We start from the raw sequence: 21,299 nt of genomic DNA on the forward strand, positions 1-21,299 counted from the left end.
ATTGAAAAATAATTAATTTTTAATAAAGGTTAACTAAGTCATTTATCTTTAAAATTGGAGTGCATTTATAAATGGTGGAGTGCAAATATCTCTACCCATGACGAAAAAAACAGTTATAGGTGTACTCATTAAAAAAAAAAAGGAAAGAACACTTAGCTTAAGGAATTTACAGTTTTAACAGAGAAGGGGTTGTTATAGAACCATTTTGGACACCTTAAACAACCAACTATCTGAGTTTCCTTCTCCCAGAAGCATTATTAGGTATAACTCAGGTCCTTGAAATGTATGGAAGGTTCAACTATCTCAAAAATTAGAGATCATATCCATTTTAATCCTATTACATGCTAGTTACCCCACAAATCTGTAACGCTCACTTCAGGATCTGATTGAAACCAATAATCATCGTCAATCTGCAACAAGATAGCCAATGGATTACAAACAAACCTGTCAATAAGGGTGTGCATTTGGTTCAAATTGAACTAAGCCGAACCAAACTGAAATACCAAACAGAACTGAATTTACAAAGATTTAACATATTTCAAACTGAAACAGAATCAAACAGGTCTGTTTGGTCCGCTTTATACAAAAATTGAATTGAATTTTTTTGACAGTTAAAATCGAAAACCAAACCAAGAAACAGATTTTTTGTAATTTCAACCAAATTTATTGGTTTGGTTCATTTTCGCACACCCCTATCTGTCAAAGTTCACTTCCCCCCATGACCAACTAAACCTTGACAAATGCATGTATGAGTAGTGAGTTGGTAATTGGCATATCTACCTAGAAGAAAAAGAAAAGGGGAAACAATCACCACGGCCAAATTGAAGCTTCCAGTATACTTACATTGCATTCTGAATAAATAATCTTCTGAACCCCAGATGGTTCTGAATACAGTGATTCCCATGCTTCAGGGTCATTGCTTAGATTTTGCTGCTTCTGCTTACAAGAAAGCTCTTCTATTTCCATTCTGTGCGGACTGCAGTACCAAACAGATGGATTAGTCATTGAACTTGTTCAACAGCTGTGTCTTCATTAGTTGTTTGTATTTACTACAAACAAACATAATGAGTAGAGCTGCTTGTATTATCAAATACAGTACGCACAAGTAAAAAACAAGTTCACATGCGTATGCATGTCAATATAGACTAAATGAAAATCATGCACGATGATATATACAAATCCAGGATATAAAGACCCATGTAAATTTTGTAGACAAAATATCTCTCGCATAGCTACCTAAGGAACAAGTCGAATACCTAATAGGAGTGCAAGCTGTGAGTGTGCAAGTAGATAAATACCTCAGGAGGTACAAATCAACTGGGCCGGCGTTGCTTCTCACAGTCATTTTATACTGAGGGGCCGGAGTTGCTTCCTGCTTATATAAAACAGTAGGTCAGATGAAAAAACATTTCAGAACGTACTCAACAACCATGCAGAAACACTTCCTACCTCATCAGGATCAGGAACCTCAAGATAACTAGCTTGAGGAGCTTTTATTACAATAAGTGTTCGATTCTGTGGCAATAATAACATAAAAAGTAAGTATCAGGAACTTGTGAGTGATAAAATACACATGCAGCTTTGAATAAATTTCTGAAATATAAAGACCTGGAAGCAAGGAAGGCTTGTGAAATCTTCCTCTGTCATGAAAAGATATCTACATTTCCAGGAATGTGAGCTATCAAGAAAGAAACTAAAGCATTCAAAATTCACAAAAAGCACAAGGATGAACGTTGGATACCTTTTCTTATTTTCATCTTCCTCAAGGGCCCTCAAAAGCTCTTGCTTTTCCCTAAAGAGTGTACAATCAATCAAATAAGTTAAAATTGCATATAAATTTTATGAACCTTCTGAACCAAGTAACTTACCGTATAGATTCATTAAGCCTTTGATCTTCAGTATGCAAACTTTCAACTTCATACTGTATTTGAAGATTTAGTCAATCATTAGTTCAAAGAAAATTGATCCAGATAAGGTATCATTGATTATAAATATATAACGTCACTCAATGTCACAACATGATGAATTAAGTTAGTGATTGGAGGTTATGTAAGCTATTGAACTAGTTCAAACTCAGAAGTTAACCATGACATTCTGCTTTCAGACATTACAATATTCCATGTTTTAGCAGATATTATCTGCAATTTCCTCCGTGATTTTTCTTACTGTTTAAACTAAGTTTGAAAACAAGGGACCAGTAGCCAAATTGATGACTTGGAACATAGGAATAAATTATCACAGTTGAATCTGCTGACTTTGCACAAATGCTCAAAAAGCATGACTGAGAGATGCAGAGGCCCTCATCATTCAAGAACACTATCTACCCACTATGTTATACCATCATTCACCAAAACAGACATTCGGATACATGACAAACTCAAATAAATACCTTCAATCCGGTAACATAATCATCCAACTCCTTTGAGCCACAACCATCATAGCCCCTGTCTCATAAGGACCACTAGTTAATTAATTACCATTGTTACTATTAAATTCAAACTAAAATATACTCATAAAAAGATAAAATATAATTACTTCCAACGCATGTGGTTTTTTGAAGTTTTCTCCATTAAATCTATTCCTTCCAAAACATTTGTAATATCATACATCCTCCTCTTCTTGACCTGAAAAAAATGTGTAGCACAACATGAAGAAAAGTCAATACTGACTACTGAAATTAGCAATACAACAGACTAGCTGCTGCACCTGCCTATACTATAGTATACGTAGTCAATGTAACTTTACAATAAAATATGTGATGTGCGAAAGGACAACTAACAAATGAGAACTGAGCTTCATAGAACTCCTAAAACCTGCATGCTAATTTGTATACCTTCAATAGTTTTGCAGCTTTGTTAAGATTAAGAACGCCATCCTCAGCATCATGGATCAAATTGAAAAATTTCTTGGTTAATAAACCTGGTAACACATAGTGTTTGCCGTGAGTATTAGCTATCCAAAACTATAGATACATAATAAAATTATAAATGTGTCAGCTTATTACACTTATGAGAATGACCAGATAGATACAAAAGTTAATTTATCTGCACATACCTAATGAATTCTCTTGTCTACCACTAGTGGCTGGATTCAGATCATCAACCAACTCTGCAAGCAAAACCAATTACTATAAATTTACAGTACACCCATTAGGCTAGGTAAATTTACAAAAACCAAAAAACATGCCATATCGCCAGTGAATGAGAAAGTACATTACCTATATTTGGCTTTTGAGTCCCTGATTTAGGATTTTTTTTAACCTTTGATCTACGGTTAATCTTACTCCCACTCGATGTCTGAGGATCAAGTGTACAATCAGGAACCATTTCCCCATCTGCGAGGATGGCTGCCGTAGCAACATGATTGTCATCTCCATTACTTTGCTCCAACTGCAAAGATTATTTTGAACATTCTCATAAATGTACCAAAAAAAATATGGATGTCGCATATTAATGAGAGGCACATAAATCCCAAAGATAAAACAATATGATTGAAAATTATTTAAAAAAGTGCTTAACGAACAGCATGTTAAACTGATTGCTCTAAGCTAGTTACCTCTAACTGCACTATGAATTTACGAGCTCCTAAACCTTAAAGGCTTAAACACTAATTAAAAAGACGAATCCATTATTATAAATTTAACAGCTATCAATTAAATTGAAAACTAACAGGGCTTATAAATCTCCAGGGAAACAAAAACACCGATTCACCAGATTTGCAATCACACTGTGCAGTTAAGCGGCAAATCTGATAAGACCTAATTGCAACATCTGATCTCTTCCAAAAACTAGAAATTAAGAATTATTGCCTCGCATAAAACTAATTAGACAATACTTTCAAGAAAAAAAGGAAAAGCAAGTGCCGATCAGAAATAATGGCGGATTCAGTGAGTAATAGAATAAAATAATAAAAAAGTGAGAAATATAAAACATACAGCGAGATCAATGAAGCGACACTGAATACCAGCATCAGATGGAACTCGCATAGAGGATGGAATCTTAAACGGCAAAGGACTGTTGTTGCTGTTGTTTGGATTCGGCATTCCGTGTTTAAATGATAATTATTAATTAGCAACTTAAATATGATCAATTTGAAAGATTTCTGCGACGAAAGAAAAGGAGGAAGAAGAAGAATGGCGAGGAAGTGAAAAAACGCGGGCGAAAGGATTAAATAGTAATATTTTGAAAATAATAAGGATTAAGAATACTTTATTTTTCCTGCAAGAAGGAAGTGAAAAAGATACGTCAAGGAGGCGGGAGAAGATTGATGAAGAAGAAGAGCGAAATCGCCGGGAAGCAGGCGGTTGTATTTGATTCGAAATCTGCCTCGCCCCGCCTTTTGCTTCACTTCATTTTATTTTATTATTATTTCTGTTTCCCCCCTTCCTAATCTATTCCCTCTTTAAGTTTCATTCACTCGTGAATCTATGATTGAGCTTTGGGCTTGGGCTTTTGTTTCCTAATCTACATTTAGAGGAAATTACTCTCACCACCACCCAAGCCCTAAATAATCTCACACATACGACTCCGCTAATTTTGTTGCAAAAAAACGGAACCAATTGATTTTCTTTCATCTTTAAACTTTTATTTTTTATTTTCACTGTCATAACATCAGAAAGATGTTCAACTATCTTGGCTTGAATTTAATCCTAATTTTTATCGCCGATACTATTTCTCTACCCAAATTTAACAAATGGCCACGTCAACCATTGTTTTCTCTGCTGTCTGTACATCCCGCCTAAGATTCGTGATTTAGTTGTTTTCATCGCATTAGTTGAATAAAGTGAAAAAGTAATGGAAGAAAATAGGGATTCCGGTGATGATGACGCCATCATCAGAACTGAAAGTGGCAACTTCGACAGTGAGGACGCTTCATTTTAAATTTGGAATTCAATTGTTTATGTTTTCTGGAATTTTGATTTCTTGGTTTTTTGATTACTTGTTTGGTCCAAGTAGTAATGTTTTACTCTTTTTCTGTTTAAAATTTTGGTTGGATTGGAGTTAAAGTTGACAAGTAAGATATATGGTTGTTGATGACTTCTTAATTGTAGAAAAGATAGGTATTTTGTTTTAATTATTTCTGCTCGACAAATTATTTCTTCTTTGCTCTGGAAATGTAGTTATAAAGGTCACTTATTTTTTCTATTTTGATTTAATTGTTCTTTTATTCAGTTTTCTATTCTTGTTTGTGAATTTGAGTCTTAATTTCAAAAAGATTTATGTTTTTATGTTTGTTTGGTATCAAACTCTTCATTTGTGGAGACAATTTTTGTAGTAATGCTCCTAAAGTGTTTGATGAAATAGCTCAATGAAAATTGTAGTTCTAGATTTTGGTAGTGAATTGAAGTTGTAGTTTTTTTGTTAAAATATAGAAAACATGATAAAATAAAATAAATATATAGGATATTTGTCTATTTGACAGTTTGCTATGATATAGAATTGTTGATTTTTGTCTTGTTGTTTATTTACCTGGATGAGACGACGATGACAATCACTTATGGATATGTCTTCTATATATTAAAACCAATATTAACTAACAGTGAAATTTGACAAAATTGATCTAGCATTTGCTTAATGATTTGGATTTTAATTATAAATAAATTCACGAACCTTTACTTTAAATTATAATTACATCCACCACTTTTTTTATTTTTTTCAATTCGATCACCGTTTTAGAATTCGTGATAGCTTAGTCCCCATTTTCAATCATGAATTCTCTTCTTTTATTTAAGGGTTAAATGCAAATTCATACACCAACTTTGACCTAATTTGCAATTACAGCATAAACTTTTAAACTTGACAATGTCGATAACCAACTTTCATTTCTTGGCAAATTGGTACACCGACCAATTATAAAACAACAAATGGCGGTTTATTACAATGTCCACGTTAGTGTTTTTTGAGTTTGGTGTATCGATTTGCCAAAAGTGTAAAGTTGGTTACTGACATTGCCAAGTTTCAAAGTTTATGTTATAATTGCAAATCAGGTCAAAGTTGGTGTATGAATTTGCACTTAACCCTTTATTTAATATTTACTCTTAGTAGAATGACGTATGATGGAATAAGTCTTGCACCAAAAAGAGCCATAATAGAACACGCATATCCCCATATTTTTACTCATTCTAAGAACTTTCCATCGATAAATCATTGTTTTGTTGGGTAAAACCAACCTGTGATTATTTTATCCTAATATTATTTTCTAATTAATCAATTATTAACTGCCGGTTGATCATTAAAATTGGTTCATAGTAATAAGCAAAATAAGTTTGCATCTATTATACGGTTTTGGTTCATTAGCTCCCTCAATTTCTATTTGACTTTTTTAGGTCCCTAATTTTTTTTGGTCCATTGGATGCCTAAATTTTTGTTTTTTTGGTTCATTGAGTCTTTAAACGAGTTTGATTATCAAATTAGAGTATCAAACTAATAGACAATTGTTGGTAAACTTATATTTAATAAATCAATATAAACCATAAGTTTAATATTAAACAACAGTAAATTGTTTCTTAAGTAAACTGATAGTCAACCGTTAGTAAAATTATATTTAGTAAACCGATATAAAACATAAGTTTAATAATTTATAATTGTTAAAAGCAATAGTAAATTGTATTTAAGTAAACTGATAGTCAACTGTTGGTAAACTTATATTTAGTAAACCGATATGAACCATAAGTTTAATATTTTTTTTAATTTTTAAAAAATAAACAATATTAAATTGCCTTTTAAGTAAACTGATAGTCAACCGTTGGTAAATTTGTATTTAGTAAACCGATATAAACCATAAGTTTAATAATTTATAATTTTTAAAAAATAAATAATAGTAAATTATTTTTTAAGTAAACTGATAGTCAACCGTTAGTAAACTTATATTTAGTAAACCAATAAAAACCGTAAGTTTGATAATATATAATTTTTAAAAAATAAACAATAATAAGTTGTTTTTTAAGTAAACTGATAGTCAACTGTTGGTAAACTTATATTTAGTAAACCGATATAAACTGTAAGTTTAATAATCTATAATTTTTAAAAATAAACAATAGTAAGTTGTGTTTAAGTAAACCGATAGTCAACTGTTGGTAAATTTATATTTCGTAAACTAATATAAAACATAAGTTTAATATTTTATAATTTTTAAAAATAAACAATAGTAAATTGCTTTTTAAGTAAACTGATAGTCAACCGTTGGTAAATTATATTTAGTAAACCGATATAAACCATAAGTTTAATAATTTTTAATTTTTAAAAAATAAACAATAGTAAATTGTGTTTAAGTAAACTGATAGTCAACCGTTGATAAACTTATATTTAGTAAACCGATATAAACCATTAGTTTAATATTTTATAATTTTAAAAAATAAACAATAGTAAATTATTTTTTAAGTAAACTGATGGTCAACCGTTGGTGAACTTATATTTAGTAAACTGATATAAATCATAAGTTTAATATTTTATAATTTTTAAAAAATAACCAATAGTAAATTGTGTTTAAGTAAACTGATATTCAACTTTTGATAAACTTATATTTAGTAAACCGATATAAACCATAAGTTTAATATTTTATAGTTTTGAAAAATAAACAATAGTAAATTGTTTTTTAAGTAAAGTGATGGTCAACCGTTGGTAAATTTATATTTAGTAAATCGATATAAACCATAAATTTAATATTTTATAATTAAAAAAATAAACAATAGTAAATTGTTTTTAAGTAAACTGATAGTCAACCGTTGGTAAACTTGTATTTAGTAAACCGATATAAATCATAGGTTTAATATTTTATATTTTTTAAAAATAAATAATAGTAAATTAATTTTTAAGTAAACTGATAATCAACCGTTGGTAAACTTATATTTATTAAGCCGATATAAATCATAAGTTTAATATTTTATAATTTAAAAAAAAATAAACAATAGTAAATTGTTTTTAAGTAAACTGATAGTCAACCGTTAGTAAACGTATATTAAAAACTAATAGGAAAATAGAAGTAATAAAATTAAAACTAATTTAGTACTTGTTATATAATACTGCTAGTAAATTAAGTAATATTTATTTTAATATTTTATAATTTAAAAATAAAAATAGTAAACTAATTGGTGAATCTGTTTTTTTTAATAAAAGAAAAGTAATTCATGTTAAAGTAATAGTAAAATTGGCAGAAATTATAATTTTTATTTTTGAGGTTAAGATTATTATGTTCAAAGGATTAAATTGGTAATCCATATATGTTTAACAAAAACATAAATTGGTGAAAGAGCAGAAGACAACAAAAAATAAATCTAAAAGCAACTGACAACTAAACAATATTACTCCACTAATGCATAAATTGATCAATAATAGAAAACAAAAACTTGGACATCAAATGCATAAAGAGAATATATACAAAAATATTTCAAATGCATAAAGAAAATTAAAGCTCATAAATTTTAAAGAGAAACAATCACACAAATACCAAATATACAGTACTAAAAATAGAGAAATAAAATCAGAATGAGTGAGAAGAAGAAAAAAGCAAAGGCAATAATAGTAGGAGGAAGCATAGCAGGATTATCATGCACACGTGCTCTCATTTTTAGCAGGATGGGATGTTGTCGTTCTTGAAAAATCAACCTCACCTCCAAATGGCCAAAGAAGAAAACATCCAGTCAATAAAACCCAGGCCAAAACTGAAATAATTATCAAAAATTCATCAGACTTCCCAACTGTATGTATCCACAAGCAGAGAGCTACCGTCCTTTCCAACTGAACCATCAGCAGCTCCGTCGTAAGCGCCAACCGACTCCACGTAAGCAGACGCACACCGTTCAAGCTCACCATCATCATCCTCATCGACCATCCACAATATTTCTCACTGTTTTCTTTCTCTTCCTCGCCGTTTGCGGCTGATTTTAAAAGAAGACACTAATCCGACACCAGCAGTACCACCGCCGCCGCCGTCTAAACAATCTCCACTGTTGAATTCAAAGTGAGAGCACAACAGATGTCAATCAACTACAGTCTCGATTGATTGAAAGTTTATTTTTGCAAAGTGATATTGCTCAAACCGTAAAATTCAATTAATTTTAGTCAATAAGTGCTCTTGAGATTATTTAGGTATTTTGGGGGTATTTGTCTAAAAAACTCCTACATTTATTGTTATTAGAATTTTCATAACTTTTATTCTAATATAAAAATTATTTTTATTTTTTAAAAGAAAAAAATTATTTTTGAGCATCTTCAATTTAATAAAAAAATTATTTTGTCAAACAAACATTTATATATTTACGAGTTTCTAGTTTAATAATCACACTTTAATTTTTTGAATAAAAATTAAAACTAATAATTAAAAGATTAAGTTTTAAGTAATTTTTTAAATAAAATAACTACTAGTAATTTTTTAATATAAAATAACCGCAAAATTTATCCAGTTTATACTTAATATTTTACAAGTTCAATTACTTTATCAGTTAAGTCTCAAAGAAACAATTTTAATTGCATAAACTGAATAAATTTTAAACCTGCAAGTTGCAAGTTGCAACACAAAACCAAAATTAGAGTCAAGTTATCTTTTAAACTCTTGTTGACTTTATAGATTTTAAATCGAACAAAGGATCACTTTATCCCCCGAACTTGGCACAAAGTATCAAAAACATCAAAATTAGCAAAACTGTATCACTTTTACCCTGAACTTGACAAAACCGTTTCAAAAACACCCCTATGCTGATGTGGCATTTTAATTGGAGAGTGAAATTTAAAATTTAAAATAATTAATTCTAATTAACCCTAATTAACTTAATCTAATTAAATATTTAACCCTAATCAATTTAAAACCCATCTTCTTCTACCTCCACCACCACTATTTATCTTCCTCCATCAACCACCATAAAAAATCCATCAACCACCGCTCGAACCCATCAATAACCGCCCAAAATGCTATCCCCGCCAAAAAATAAACTCAGAGACGAACTGAGTTCGTCTCAGATGAGAGACTCAGTCGTCTCTCACGAACCCAGATCTGGGTTCGTTTGAAGATGAGCAGCTGCCGGAAATTTCCGGCAGCTGCTCATCAGAATTTAAAAAAAATAGTAAAAAAAACAAAAAGATTTTTTATATTTTTAGTTAATATAATTTTGATATGTAAGGTTTTCAAATTAAATGGTTTTTTTTTAATTATTATAAACTAATTTATACAATATTAAAAGAACTAGGATTATTTTAAATTTTTTACCACTAAAAACCACTTAGGAAAAAAAACCACTACTAAAACCAGAGAGTATATCTCACTCTCTTAAGTGAAAGTGGGGGGGGGGGGGGGGGGGGGGGGTTTGTATCAATTTGACAAGTTCAGGGTAAAAGTGATCTTATTTTGCTAATTTGGACGTTTTTGATACTTTGTGCCAAGTTCGAGGGGTAAAGTGATCCTTGTTCATTTTCAATCAATACAATTTTGTAAAACCGTAGAAAATAAGGAAAACAATATAAATATTTTTGCCAAACATTTTTGCAAGATAACATTCTATCTATCAACCAAACACAAAATTGTTACACGCGAACGTACTGGGTCACTTTGTAATAATGAAAAATAGTGATTGTTTCCTATTCACCCCAAATTTCTTAATTTCAGTTTCCTATTCCAAATCAAATATGGTTTTGAATTGTATAAATAAACATCTTATGTATTACAAATAACATTCCAAGTAATTTTCTTGATTAATTTCTTCTCTGAATACTCCTATCTTCTGAAATTCACCGTGCCGGGACGTCGCCAATCATCGTCTTTATTGCTCGACTCGTCCTTGAAATCATTCCTTTGAAGGTATGCTAGCTATAATTGAAACTGATTTTAAACTGATTTTAATTGATTAGATGAATGATGATTTTTTCAATTGGTTAAAGGTGTTTAATTTTAGAAGAACTGTCGTTGAAAAAAAAAACGAATAAGAACAGAGATGGTTGCATGTGAAATTAGGAAGAAGATGGAAAAAGATAATGCCTTGTGTTGTTGAATTCAGTCCCTGTACACTCTAATAAATATTTATGGGCTTGGACTTAACAATCTTGAGTTTAGGGAGGCTATGTCTTGATATTTTAAGTCTGGATCCACTTATTTGTCAAATAATTATACATCACGAATATAAAATTGCAAATCCATTTGATTTTGTCCCAAATAGCACAGCTGGAAATTTACCACTATAATTTTAATAATTTTAATTATTCTAAAGAAATAAAATTAGTAGAGTAATAAAATTGATTCATATTTTAGTACTTTAATAATGTGCTATTTGTAAGAAAGTTCCGAAAAATATTCATCATAAAATATTTTTCTTATAATTTTTTTTTTACCAAAGGCTAATATTCATTAATAGAATAATCAAATGTACAAAAATAAGTGACTCCTCAACAAATCTGAGTGAGCCAGTCTAAATGTAAATGATGATACCGCATAAAGCAGTCATCCAAAAGGGCTTTTTCGACCACCAGTGGGCCACCCAAATATGTTAACAATGTAAATAAAATTATTATTACAAACAATTCTGTCATCACTAGGAGAATGATTTTCTGCATTGTGAAATGATGATAGTCTTGTGAGTAACAACTCTTCCATCATCGCTAACGCCATAGTACAATAATCACATTTAAAAGAACGCCAAATTTTAGCCATTTAATATATATGCTGCCATCACATGTGTATATTTTCTATAGTTACTTTATTAATTTTAATAAAATATATTTATTTTATCCATTACTCACCATTAGATGAAATAAATTCATCTAATGGTAAAAATAGATAAAATAATTTAACAATAAAGTAACTATAAAAAATTTATTATAGCCAAATTAATAAATAAAAATTTATATTAGAAAAACATAATAACTACTTTTAGCGGTTAACATGATTATACTACAAAATAATAATAATAGATGTACTATTTTTTTGAGAAGATAATAATAGATGTACTAATTTGCATAGAATTTGCAAGACAATTAATATTGGCACATATACTTAGTCCTATCTTATTATCTCAATAATTTACGTTCAACTATTTAATAACACATTCCATTATTACAAACGGATCATTATCTCTATTAATAAGACATCAACCAACATTTCCACTGTTATAATTAATAAAGATATTGATTTTTATTTAAACATCTTAACAATATTAAAAATGCCATTTGAGAAAGATAATTTAAATTATCCATACAGATTAAACATGGTAATCTATATATTTGTAAGACAAAAATACTCGAAATAGTTATTTTAATTAAAGTTCAAATTTTAGTTCGAAAGTTTTAGCAACTATAAAGAAATATAAAATATAATACTTAAATATATCATATTAATAAGAAACGCCAAAATTTGTGAGTTAAGATCACGCCAAGATTTGTGATACAAGATCACGCCAAAATTTGTGATATAAAATCACGCCAACAGTTGTGATATAACATCACGCCACTAATTGTGATATATAATCACGCCAAACTTCACTCTTTAAAAGCATCTATTGTGGACTCTTTATATATACTCTTTATTAAAAAATAAAATATAAATTAATATTTCAATGAATTTTTTATTTTGAAAAAAATAAAAAATAATTTAATTCTCCAAGTTTAAACGGTTAAAATAAGTTTCTATTTGTTTCTAAAAAATCACAAAATATTATTTTTATCATTTCTTTTTTAATTATTTATTTTAAATTGTAAAAATTACAATCATTTAAATTTAAGAAGTATTAAATAATTTTTACTTTTAAATTATTTTAAAATACTCTTTAAAATAAAGTAGACCATTTAAGATGTTTTAAAGAGAAAGTGCCAATAAATGATATATAATCACGCCAAATTTATCTTTATATAAAATTTGATACCTTTTATGAAAAGGATTATTGATTATTTCGATCAAAAATAAAAATTTAATTCTAAACAACACAAATCGACAGTATTATAAAGGGAAATACGAATTTGCAATGGAAAAGTGGAAATTAAAAGGAAAATGATTGGAAAGTTTAAATGGATAGAATCAAAATTTCTTAAATATGTAGTAATCTTACTGCCAAGTAAATTGTAGGAAAGCGAAGAAGATACACCCTCTCTCTAAATTATAAATTTTTTGAGTTCAAGTTTCTTTCAAACCTTCAATTTTCAACATTATTTATTAACTAATTAAATGTGAAAATTTACTCAAAAAAACCGTGGAAATTTAAATCCAAAGAAAACAAAAGGAAATTTAGTGAAACCCATCCGCATGAAAGGTCATCATCATCCCCAACTTGAATAAAGAAGTGCATTTAAAAGACATAATTTTACGGTATGGTTTTTGCGATTTCACTTGTGCAATACAAATGATTTAAAAAGTATCAGAGTTTAAATTGTTTATGGAGTTCTATTGGAAGGATCCAATAAATTTGTAGGGAAAGTAGTTTGTGATAAAATTTGTGTGATTATGATAATGACCTTGAACATATGATTTTAAAAGTATAAATGGTTAAATCGTTTATGGAGTTTATGGAGTTTTATTGGAACAAACACAATTTAAAATTGATTCATGGCCATTAAATTGAATTTCAAAAAGGATGGAAACGGTTTATGTTTATTCACAGAAAATAAAAACGGTTTTTTAAGGTTATTTCATTACAATGTAGATTTTCAGTACATAATCTCACAAATTAAACTAAAGGTACTTACTTGTTGGAGAAACAGACGGCGGCAGCGACTCGATGCAGATAAGTCGTTATACAATTTCCTTAGTAATTACATAGACTAAAACTTTAATTCCAATTCCAAGCACGGATCCCGTCATACGTAATTATATAACTATAGTTATATATAAATAAATGAAAATTTATTAATTATATAACTATAGTTATATATAAATAAATGAAAATTTATTAATTATATAAATACCCCTATATTTTTAATAATTACGCGTTTCCCCCACGTTTCGTGTCCTTCATTTTTTAAAATCGGCGTTTCCCCGTGTCCGTGTCGTGTCGTGTCCGTTTTCCGTTTCCATGTCCGTGCTACTTAGCCTATAAGCAACAAGCAAGTCGCAACACCAATCTTGAGAACTACAGAATTGATTAGAAGGTTTAAATTATGAAATGATGGCCCAAAATTTGGGTCCAAAAGAATTACATGATGAACTGACGTGGCAGCCCAAACAGCTAGTGTACACAAGGTGTCCCATTGCTTTTCTTTGCAGGATCAAAGGATTATTTCTTATTTCAAAAAGCTGCAACTAGCTGCTAAATATTCTTGTCCCACTCAGAATGTAACCTCCAAATGAACTCATCTGCATGCATGGATGAGATCTCGAAGGTAGAACCTGCATTGATTTAAATATTACCAAAATCTGAACAAACCATAAAAACTACAACCTCATGTCATCTAAATTCCCATTTCTGGGATCATTGAAAGGATAAAAGACTGCTTTTCGATGAATAGACCCAAAACTGATATTCACGCAACCATGGTTCTGAAATTTGTAATTCAATTGCCATTTTCTCAACCTGTAGATCGTGCATGCAAGTAGCAAGAGGCTGCAATAATAAGGATGGAGTTAATGATCCCTGCTATGCAAGCACAATTGATTACGGTGCGGTTTCCACCCATATGATTTTTAGGCATGTTTAATTCGGTTTTCTCTGGAAAATAATTCAATCGGGTAATTGTATCACCGTGGAACACATATACTAACTCTTACTCTCGCAAAAGTAATGGACAAATCAGAAAATAATTGAAGTGCTACTAGAAAATATGGTTAAATTAACAGCCAGAGAAACAGAGAAAGGAATGCAAAAGCATGCCCCAATTGTTATTCGTAATTTTAAATGTCACCTGAATTGATGTTGGAAACATGTCCATATTATTCTCTTCTCAATTATGGTTTCTTTGTGATTGAAGTCCTTCACCATCTTATTACTTGTGGCTGCATTTTTTCACACGCTGAAATTATTAACACGATAGAGTTAACAATATCTATTTTCTAGCATCCAAACTGTTCATACGATAATGAACATATTGTTTATCTCCTTCACTTAATTGATTTTATGGTTTTTATTTATTTATATGCAATTTATTATTTTTAGTGTTATTAAACTTTTAAATCTATTGAGTAATGTTTCTCTTTAGTTTGATTGTGGTGAAATATAGTGGTAGAAGTTGGTGCGTTGAATTGGCTGTGGCAATGGAAGTGGTGGCTAGGACTGATGATTTTGATTGACAGTAAACGATATGTTACATGTTTATGTGAATTAAAATAGTGAAAAATAGAAATCAAAATTTATTACCGAAGATGCTTAGTGAATTTTAACTTAAAAATTAGACTCTTAAAGTAGAAATACGTAAATCTAAATTGCTCTTAGTGGATGTTTGGTTCAGCTTTTTAGTAGAGTTTTTAGCTTTTATTTTTCAAAAAGATCCACTAAAGTGTTTGGTGAGAATTTTCTAAAAGTTTTTTGGAGCTTTTTGAACCTCCAACAGCTGTTTTTTGAAAATTTCCATTTTGGAAGTTTTTGCCAACAGCTGATAGTTTTTTCAATATTTTTAATTATTTAGACAAAACTACCCCTATTAGGATATATTGTTTTTTTAATATATATATAGTTATTTAAATTATTTTTAAATACTCTAATCATTTTTAAATATCTAATATTATTTATTTATATTAACAAAATTATAACTTAATTATTTTTAAAAATAAATCATAAATTTATCAAAAAAAAAATATTTATATAAATTTAAACTAAATGTTCCTTCTTATAAAAAAATAATTTTTAATATTTTTATTGAATATTATATAATATAATATATATAAATTAATAAATAAAAATAAAAAAGTATACCCTTTACGGTCATTTTATATATAAACAGCAACAACTAATCAAATCTCACCAAACACATATGGTCTATCAGCTATCAATTACCAGCCAATAGCTAAAATCTATCAGCAACAGCTATCAGCTATCAGCTATAAGAAACAGTTGAACTAAATAGGCCCTTAGATCTTTTTTTTCCATGTAAACCAAACTTGAAGTTTTATTATTGAAGTGTCCATACAGACACACTCCTTTTTTGTTCTTCTTGATGTATATCATATTTTGAAATTCAAATCCTTAATCCCTATCGGGGTTTGATTATTTTGAATTTAATTAAATAGCTACAAGTTAAAGTTCTCCATCAGTTGAGATTTCCAAAATCCAAATTAGATAATTTTAAATAATATGGAACTGTGAACCGTGTGGAACATAAAAGTAAAAAAAAAATCATATTTAAAACAACTAGACACATTCCTAAAAAAAAGACTAGACACAATGTGTATAACAGAAAATTTATATAAAATGTGATTGTGTTTACTACTACCACCACTGCTATTTCTTCTACAAAATATGTTAGATAACGAAATTCATGCTACTGCTAGATAATTGTAATAGATGGAAAAGAAATTGTAAATCATGTTTTACTTTATATTTTATGTGATTATCTGAATTGAATAAAATGAAAATAAATGATGAAGCCTTCAAATTTTTTTTAAAGATCTATTTTCACGTTGCACACAATATTTAACATCATTAAACTTTATTATAAAATTTGATTCTTAATTAACATGGATATACAAAATTAAGAAGAACTAAATGCAAATATACAAAAAAAATCAGAAGAAAAAAAGATCAACTTCCAAAATAGAAAAAATATAAAAATATAAAAGGCTTAAATGCACTAAAAATCACCAACTTTCGCGTGTTTTTGGTATTTTACATAATTTTTTAATTTTGGCAAAAAAAGTACATGGACTTTTAAAATTTTGCAATTAAAGACACCGGCACCATTTTGGATGTAAAACGACATTGTTTTAGCTTAAAACAGCGCCGTTTTAGATGTAAATAATACTATTTTTCAAAGAACACATGTGATCTTAATTGCAAAAAATTTAAAAGTTCATTTTAAATATATCAAAATTAAAAGATTATGTTAAATATCAAAAACATGCGAAAATTGGTGATTTTTATTGCATTTAAGTCAATATAAAAATATAAGATGCAAGAAATAAATATTAAATATTTATTACTTTTAATTATTAGAATTATTATAATAGATTTTTTATTAATTTTTAAATTATGACTCTCTTACATTTTTTGTTTTAAGTTAAATATTTATTAGTTCCGCGCAAATGCGCGGATTATGACTAGTTAATTCAGTAATACGCAGCAAATATGGTTAAAGTACGAGAACTAGATTCTTCTTCTTCGTCGTCTTTTGATTTAACGACTCTCAACGTTTATTCATTAAGTTTAGGATAATTGTCACATTCAGTCCCTGAACTAATATGCTATTCTCCTAAGTACTAAAAATAAGATATGACTTGTAATAATAATTTATAAATGTGTATACTTGGATGTCTGGGTTATTGTAATATAAATATAATATGAATATGACTTTTTCATTTTAGAAACTAGTTTCGCATTACGTGCTATGCACGTGACTTGTAACGTAACTCGTCAATGAACATATTAGTAAATTTTTTGATAAAAATAAATACAATATATTCGGTTATATTTTTTTCCATACTGAATTGTTCTTCTTTTGGTTTTATAATAACCATAATTAAATAATTAACTTAATTTTATTAATAATATCTTTAAAAATAATAAGATAGAAATTTAAATAATATTATATTGACCAAATACAATATTTTAATTTTGTAGTTTAATCAAACTAAAAGATATGTATTTCTACTAATTTGGAGACAATTTAGTTAATTTTTACATACTAAAAACTAAATTGGAGATAATTTAACTACCTATTCTAATTAGGATTTTAATTATAATAGTGATCAATAAAATAACTAATTAGGTAATGACAATAAAATCTTTATTTAGTAGTAAACTGAAAAGGATTATTCAGTAAATTTGCCTGTCCCCCATCCGTGTTTTTATATATAGTATAGATAAATATCAATTACTCCATAATATCTAATATTATGTAGGCATAGTAGGCATGTATTTTATATGGTTATATATAGCTGCTAAATTTCATGCATGGTAGGCCAATAATATGAATCTTGTATAGTGTAATTAAACTAATTCTGCAATTTCTTTACCAAGGAACGTGATAATCCAACTAATAGCAGAACAACAAAATTGGGTTGCACATGGAATCTACATTAGGACAACTAATAGATGATAAGACTACTTATAATATAGTGAAAATTATGTTACAGCTCGACTACTAACTATTAGTGACGGAATCAAAAGAATTATTTATGGAAGGCCAAAATTTATCTGAGACGAAAATTGTTCAGCTATTTTCTAATTTCTTTTGTCAAAGTTATTTTCTAATTCATTTTAGGTAAAATAACATATCATAATTAATTATTTTTATTGTGCATGTGCTCTATTATAATTAGTTTTTTTTATTATGAAAAACATATAAATAATAAGAATCAAAAAAATTGTTATATAAAAATAATATATTTATTTTTCTTTTATTTTAAATTTTAAGAATCATATCAATGTTGTATGTTAAATAATTAAAAGACTTTTTAGTATATTTTAACAACAAAACTACCAAATATAGCTTACTTTTACATTTAAATTTATGGATATCAAAAAGCAAATTCATCTTTTTTTGTTATTAAATTCTAAAATTTCTCACTCTAAACCTAAAACACATTTATGGAGAAAGAGGCGGCTCAAATAACAGTTTTGGTATAAATTTCGAACTAGACATCTCTCATGTACGGAAGGCGGCCTCCGGCCACGCCCTCATCCATGAATCCGTCACTGTTGACTACTAGGATGCTTTTAATTATCAAATCACCACAAATTATTATTAGACCATTATCTAACACTACAACAAAATTGGTCTATTGTGACATTGAACAAATGTTATTTAATGTCAAAAAAACGTCATTTAAAATTTATACCAACATTTTTCATAAATATCACTAAAATGTTACATTTGCCGGTGTCGTTATGTGTTTAAGTGACATTTGTAACAAATGTTTGTAGCCTTTTTCAGTAACGTTTTATAAAATTTATTGTGACATTTATTAATTATTACTATAATACTATGTGTACTAATATTTACAAAATGTTACAATAATTACTAATTAATTATTGAATAAACTTATTACAATATTTATGACATGTTACTGTAATACACTAATATGACATTTAGTAAATGTTATTGAAACATTTTATATATTGTTTTAACTCTACAAAGATGTCATTTTGGAATAACAATATTAATTAATAATAAATACACAAAGATAAAAAAATACATTTACTAATTGATCCAATAATCCAAATACATACTAGTATTTAACAAGTCGAAATAGTCATGTAAATATAATTTAGAATAATTACAATAAAGAACTAAAGAGAATCTAAATCATAAAAATAACGTTTTTGCCTTAATATTACATATACTGAACAATGGAGCCAAAATCGATGCACGAATCTCGTCATATGTAAATATATCCTGCAATAAAATAAAAATAAAAATAATATAAGTATATCGCATGGAAACGTTATCTAACTATAAATTAACGCGTACAATTAAAGATAAAATTATTTTACCCTAATCTCATAGCCAAAATCTCGGAAAACAACAATGCATGAGCTTCATTTTAGACTGACATCGAGTTAACATTACAGAATTATTTTATCTTCAGCAACTAAGAAGAGCCAAAGCATATAAAGATGTTCAACAATTTATTAAACAATATAATTCTTAATAGTTTGAGCTTAGAAACCAGATATATTTCTAAATGTTTCCAATATCTCACTGCAAAGTTGAGATTTAATATGCACAAGTAAATGTCATATATCTAACTAGTCTATGGACTGAAATCTATAAATGAAACAAACATTTAGTTAGTCCGAACCACGAATAATGCTTTATGCATCCAACATGTAGAAATCTGTAAAAAAGATATGGAGATGTGCAATCAAAGATCAATGCTGGCCAAACAGTAGTAAATAGTTATTAATATTATCACTAAAATGTGTAGATAGAGCGAGTAAGAATTAAACTACTCTATATGACTCTATAGAAATAAATTAGTAGAATAATCCAAAAGATTATTGCTAGCATTATATAGAATGCACTTACCCTGCATTGGATCATGCCTAGAGTTTTGCCTAAATCTAGCTGCCTTTCAGGAGAAAATACACTGTGACGTTTCCTTGAACTTAACATTTTACCGGCCTGCCTTTCAGGAGAAAATACACCGTGACGTTTCCTTGAACTTAACATTTTACCGGCATGCATAAGTAGATCAAGGAAGAAATCTATTGCCACAACAAAATGTCCTCAAGTTTCAAGAAGGCTATTGAAGTTCAACATATCTAATATATATGTGATCAAAAAATAATATAGAATTCAGAGCACTTAAATAACATTTTATGGAGCTATATAGCTAATTTTCTTAGCCACACGATACAGTAACTATTTACGAGCTTCGATAAAAGGCAATCAATGTCCCTGCAAGCAGAATAGTTTGCTTATAACTTAAACATAAATTTAGACAAGATATCATATTATCAACATCAAGAATATATTGTTCTTAAATGTGTACCTTTATACAGTGCAACCAATTCAACGACACGAACATCAACAAAGCCGGATAATCTATCTATTGGAATCATTGCAACGCGTTATATCCAAACTTGAATGGCATCTATTATATGAGGAACAATCTACTAATTGAAAAAAGTAACACAAAAATTATTACAAATAGTCTAGCAAGGAATTAAGTTGGTTCTTCAGTAGAAAAATAAAAAAATATAAAGGAAATTGCAAAAATAATGAATTGTTTTCAATAAAATTTTCCAATACCTGCAAAATGTACGTTAATAAATTAAATCGCATCACACTCCCCTTAAGCGCATGTTTTTCCTTTCTAGCCTTACCACACAGATGAATGAACTTATTTTGTCGTTAGTATACACTATTTAAAATTGATTTCAGTAACAATTGAGTAGTAAAAATTACCCATACAATTCTTATGAACACAATAATGAATGGAAACTAAAAAAATGACCGAGAGTACCAGAAAACTAGCACGGCAGCAGAGGCCGAGAAGCGGAAGAAGCGGAGAAGCGTTGCGGGATAGGAGCAGCACGACAGTGTCGAAAAGCAGAACTGGACAAAATCTCTCTCTTCCTCTCGAAAATCCATCACTAAGTGGTAGTAGTGTTATTTGGAGGTTTTGAAACTGCCAAGGTTAGTGCAGAGAAAACGTGAGAATCTTTGGTAATGCTAGGTTTAACAATTTAGCAAAAAGAAGTTCCTAGTTAGAATCAGGTGGGAAACAAAATTCAG

At 28.7% G+C, this 21,299-nt stretch overlaps 1 protein-coding gene and 1 long non-coding RNA gene across 3 annotated transcripts; both read right to left on the reverse strand.

The window, feature by feature from the left end:
- Positions 1–98: 98 nt before the first annotated feature.
- On the reverse strand, positions 99–4,382 carry LOC126656663 (transcription factor E2FC). Of its 2 annotated transcripts, XM_050351283.2 has the most exons (14): positions 4,208–4,381; positions 3,935–4,022; positions 3,218–3,389; positions 3,055–3,108; positions 2,834–2,919; positions 2,536–2,624; positions 2,390–2,444; positions 1,869–1,921; positions 1,742–1,792; positions 1,609–1,657; positions 1,450–1,515; positions 1,299–1,372; positions 844–976; positions 99–410 (listed from the first exon to the last, which is right to left on the reverse strand). In XM_050351283.2, exons 2-14 carry the CDS (start codon positions 3,983–3,985, stop codon positions 345–347), a joined length of 999 nt encoding a protein of 332 aa, XP_050207240.1. In that variant the 5' UTR covers positions 3,986–4,022; positions 4,208–4,381; the 3' UTR covers positions 99–344. The 2 variants fall into 2 exon arrangements, with proteins under 2 accessions (XP_050207240.1, XP_050207233.1); XM_050351276.2 differs by having other exon boundaries at positions 3,935–4,382.
- Positions 4,383–19,243: 14,861 nt separating this feature from the next.
- Positions 19,244–21,299, reverse strand: LOC126656721 (uncharacterized). The gene is made up of 2 exons (XR_007633281.2): positions 20,088–21,299; positions 19,244–19,454 (listed from the first exon to the last, which is right to left on the reverse strand). It is a non-coding gene; the product is annotated as an uncharacterized LOC126656721 (long non-coding RNA).

Source organism: Mercurialis annua, linkage group LG1-X (assembly GCF_937616625.2).
Source record: "Mercurialis annua linkage group LG1-X, ddMerAnnu1.2, whole genome shotgun sequence".
Classification (NCBI taxonomy): domain Eukaryota; kingdom Viridiplantae; phylum Streptophyta; class Magnoliopsida; order Malpighiales; family Euphorbiaceae; genus Mercurialis; species Mercurialis annua.

What these genes read in the sequence shown, in the direction of transcription:
- LOC126656663 (XM_050351276.2), bottom strand. Translation starts at nt 4,042, where the DNA reads ATGCCGAATCCAAACAACAGCAACAACAGTCCTTTGCCGTTTAAGATT. An exon ending in GTCGCTTCATTGATCTCGCT is followed by an intron (nt 3,390 to 3,934) that starts GTATGTTTTATA and finishes TAATCTTTGCAG; the next exon opens with TTGGAGCAAAGTAATGGAGA. An exon ending in GAAGATGAAAATAAGAAAAG is followed by an intron (nt 1,658 to 1,741) that starts GTATCCAACGTT and finishes CTGGAAATGTAG; the next exon opens with ATATCTTTTCATGACAGAGG.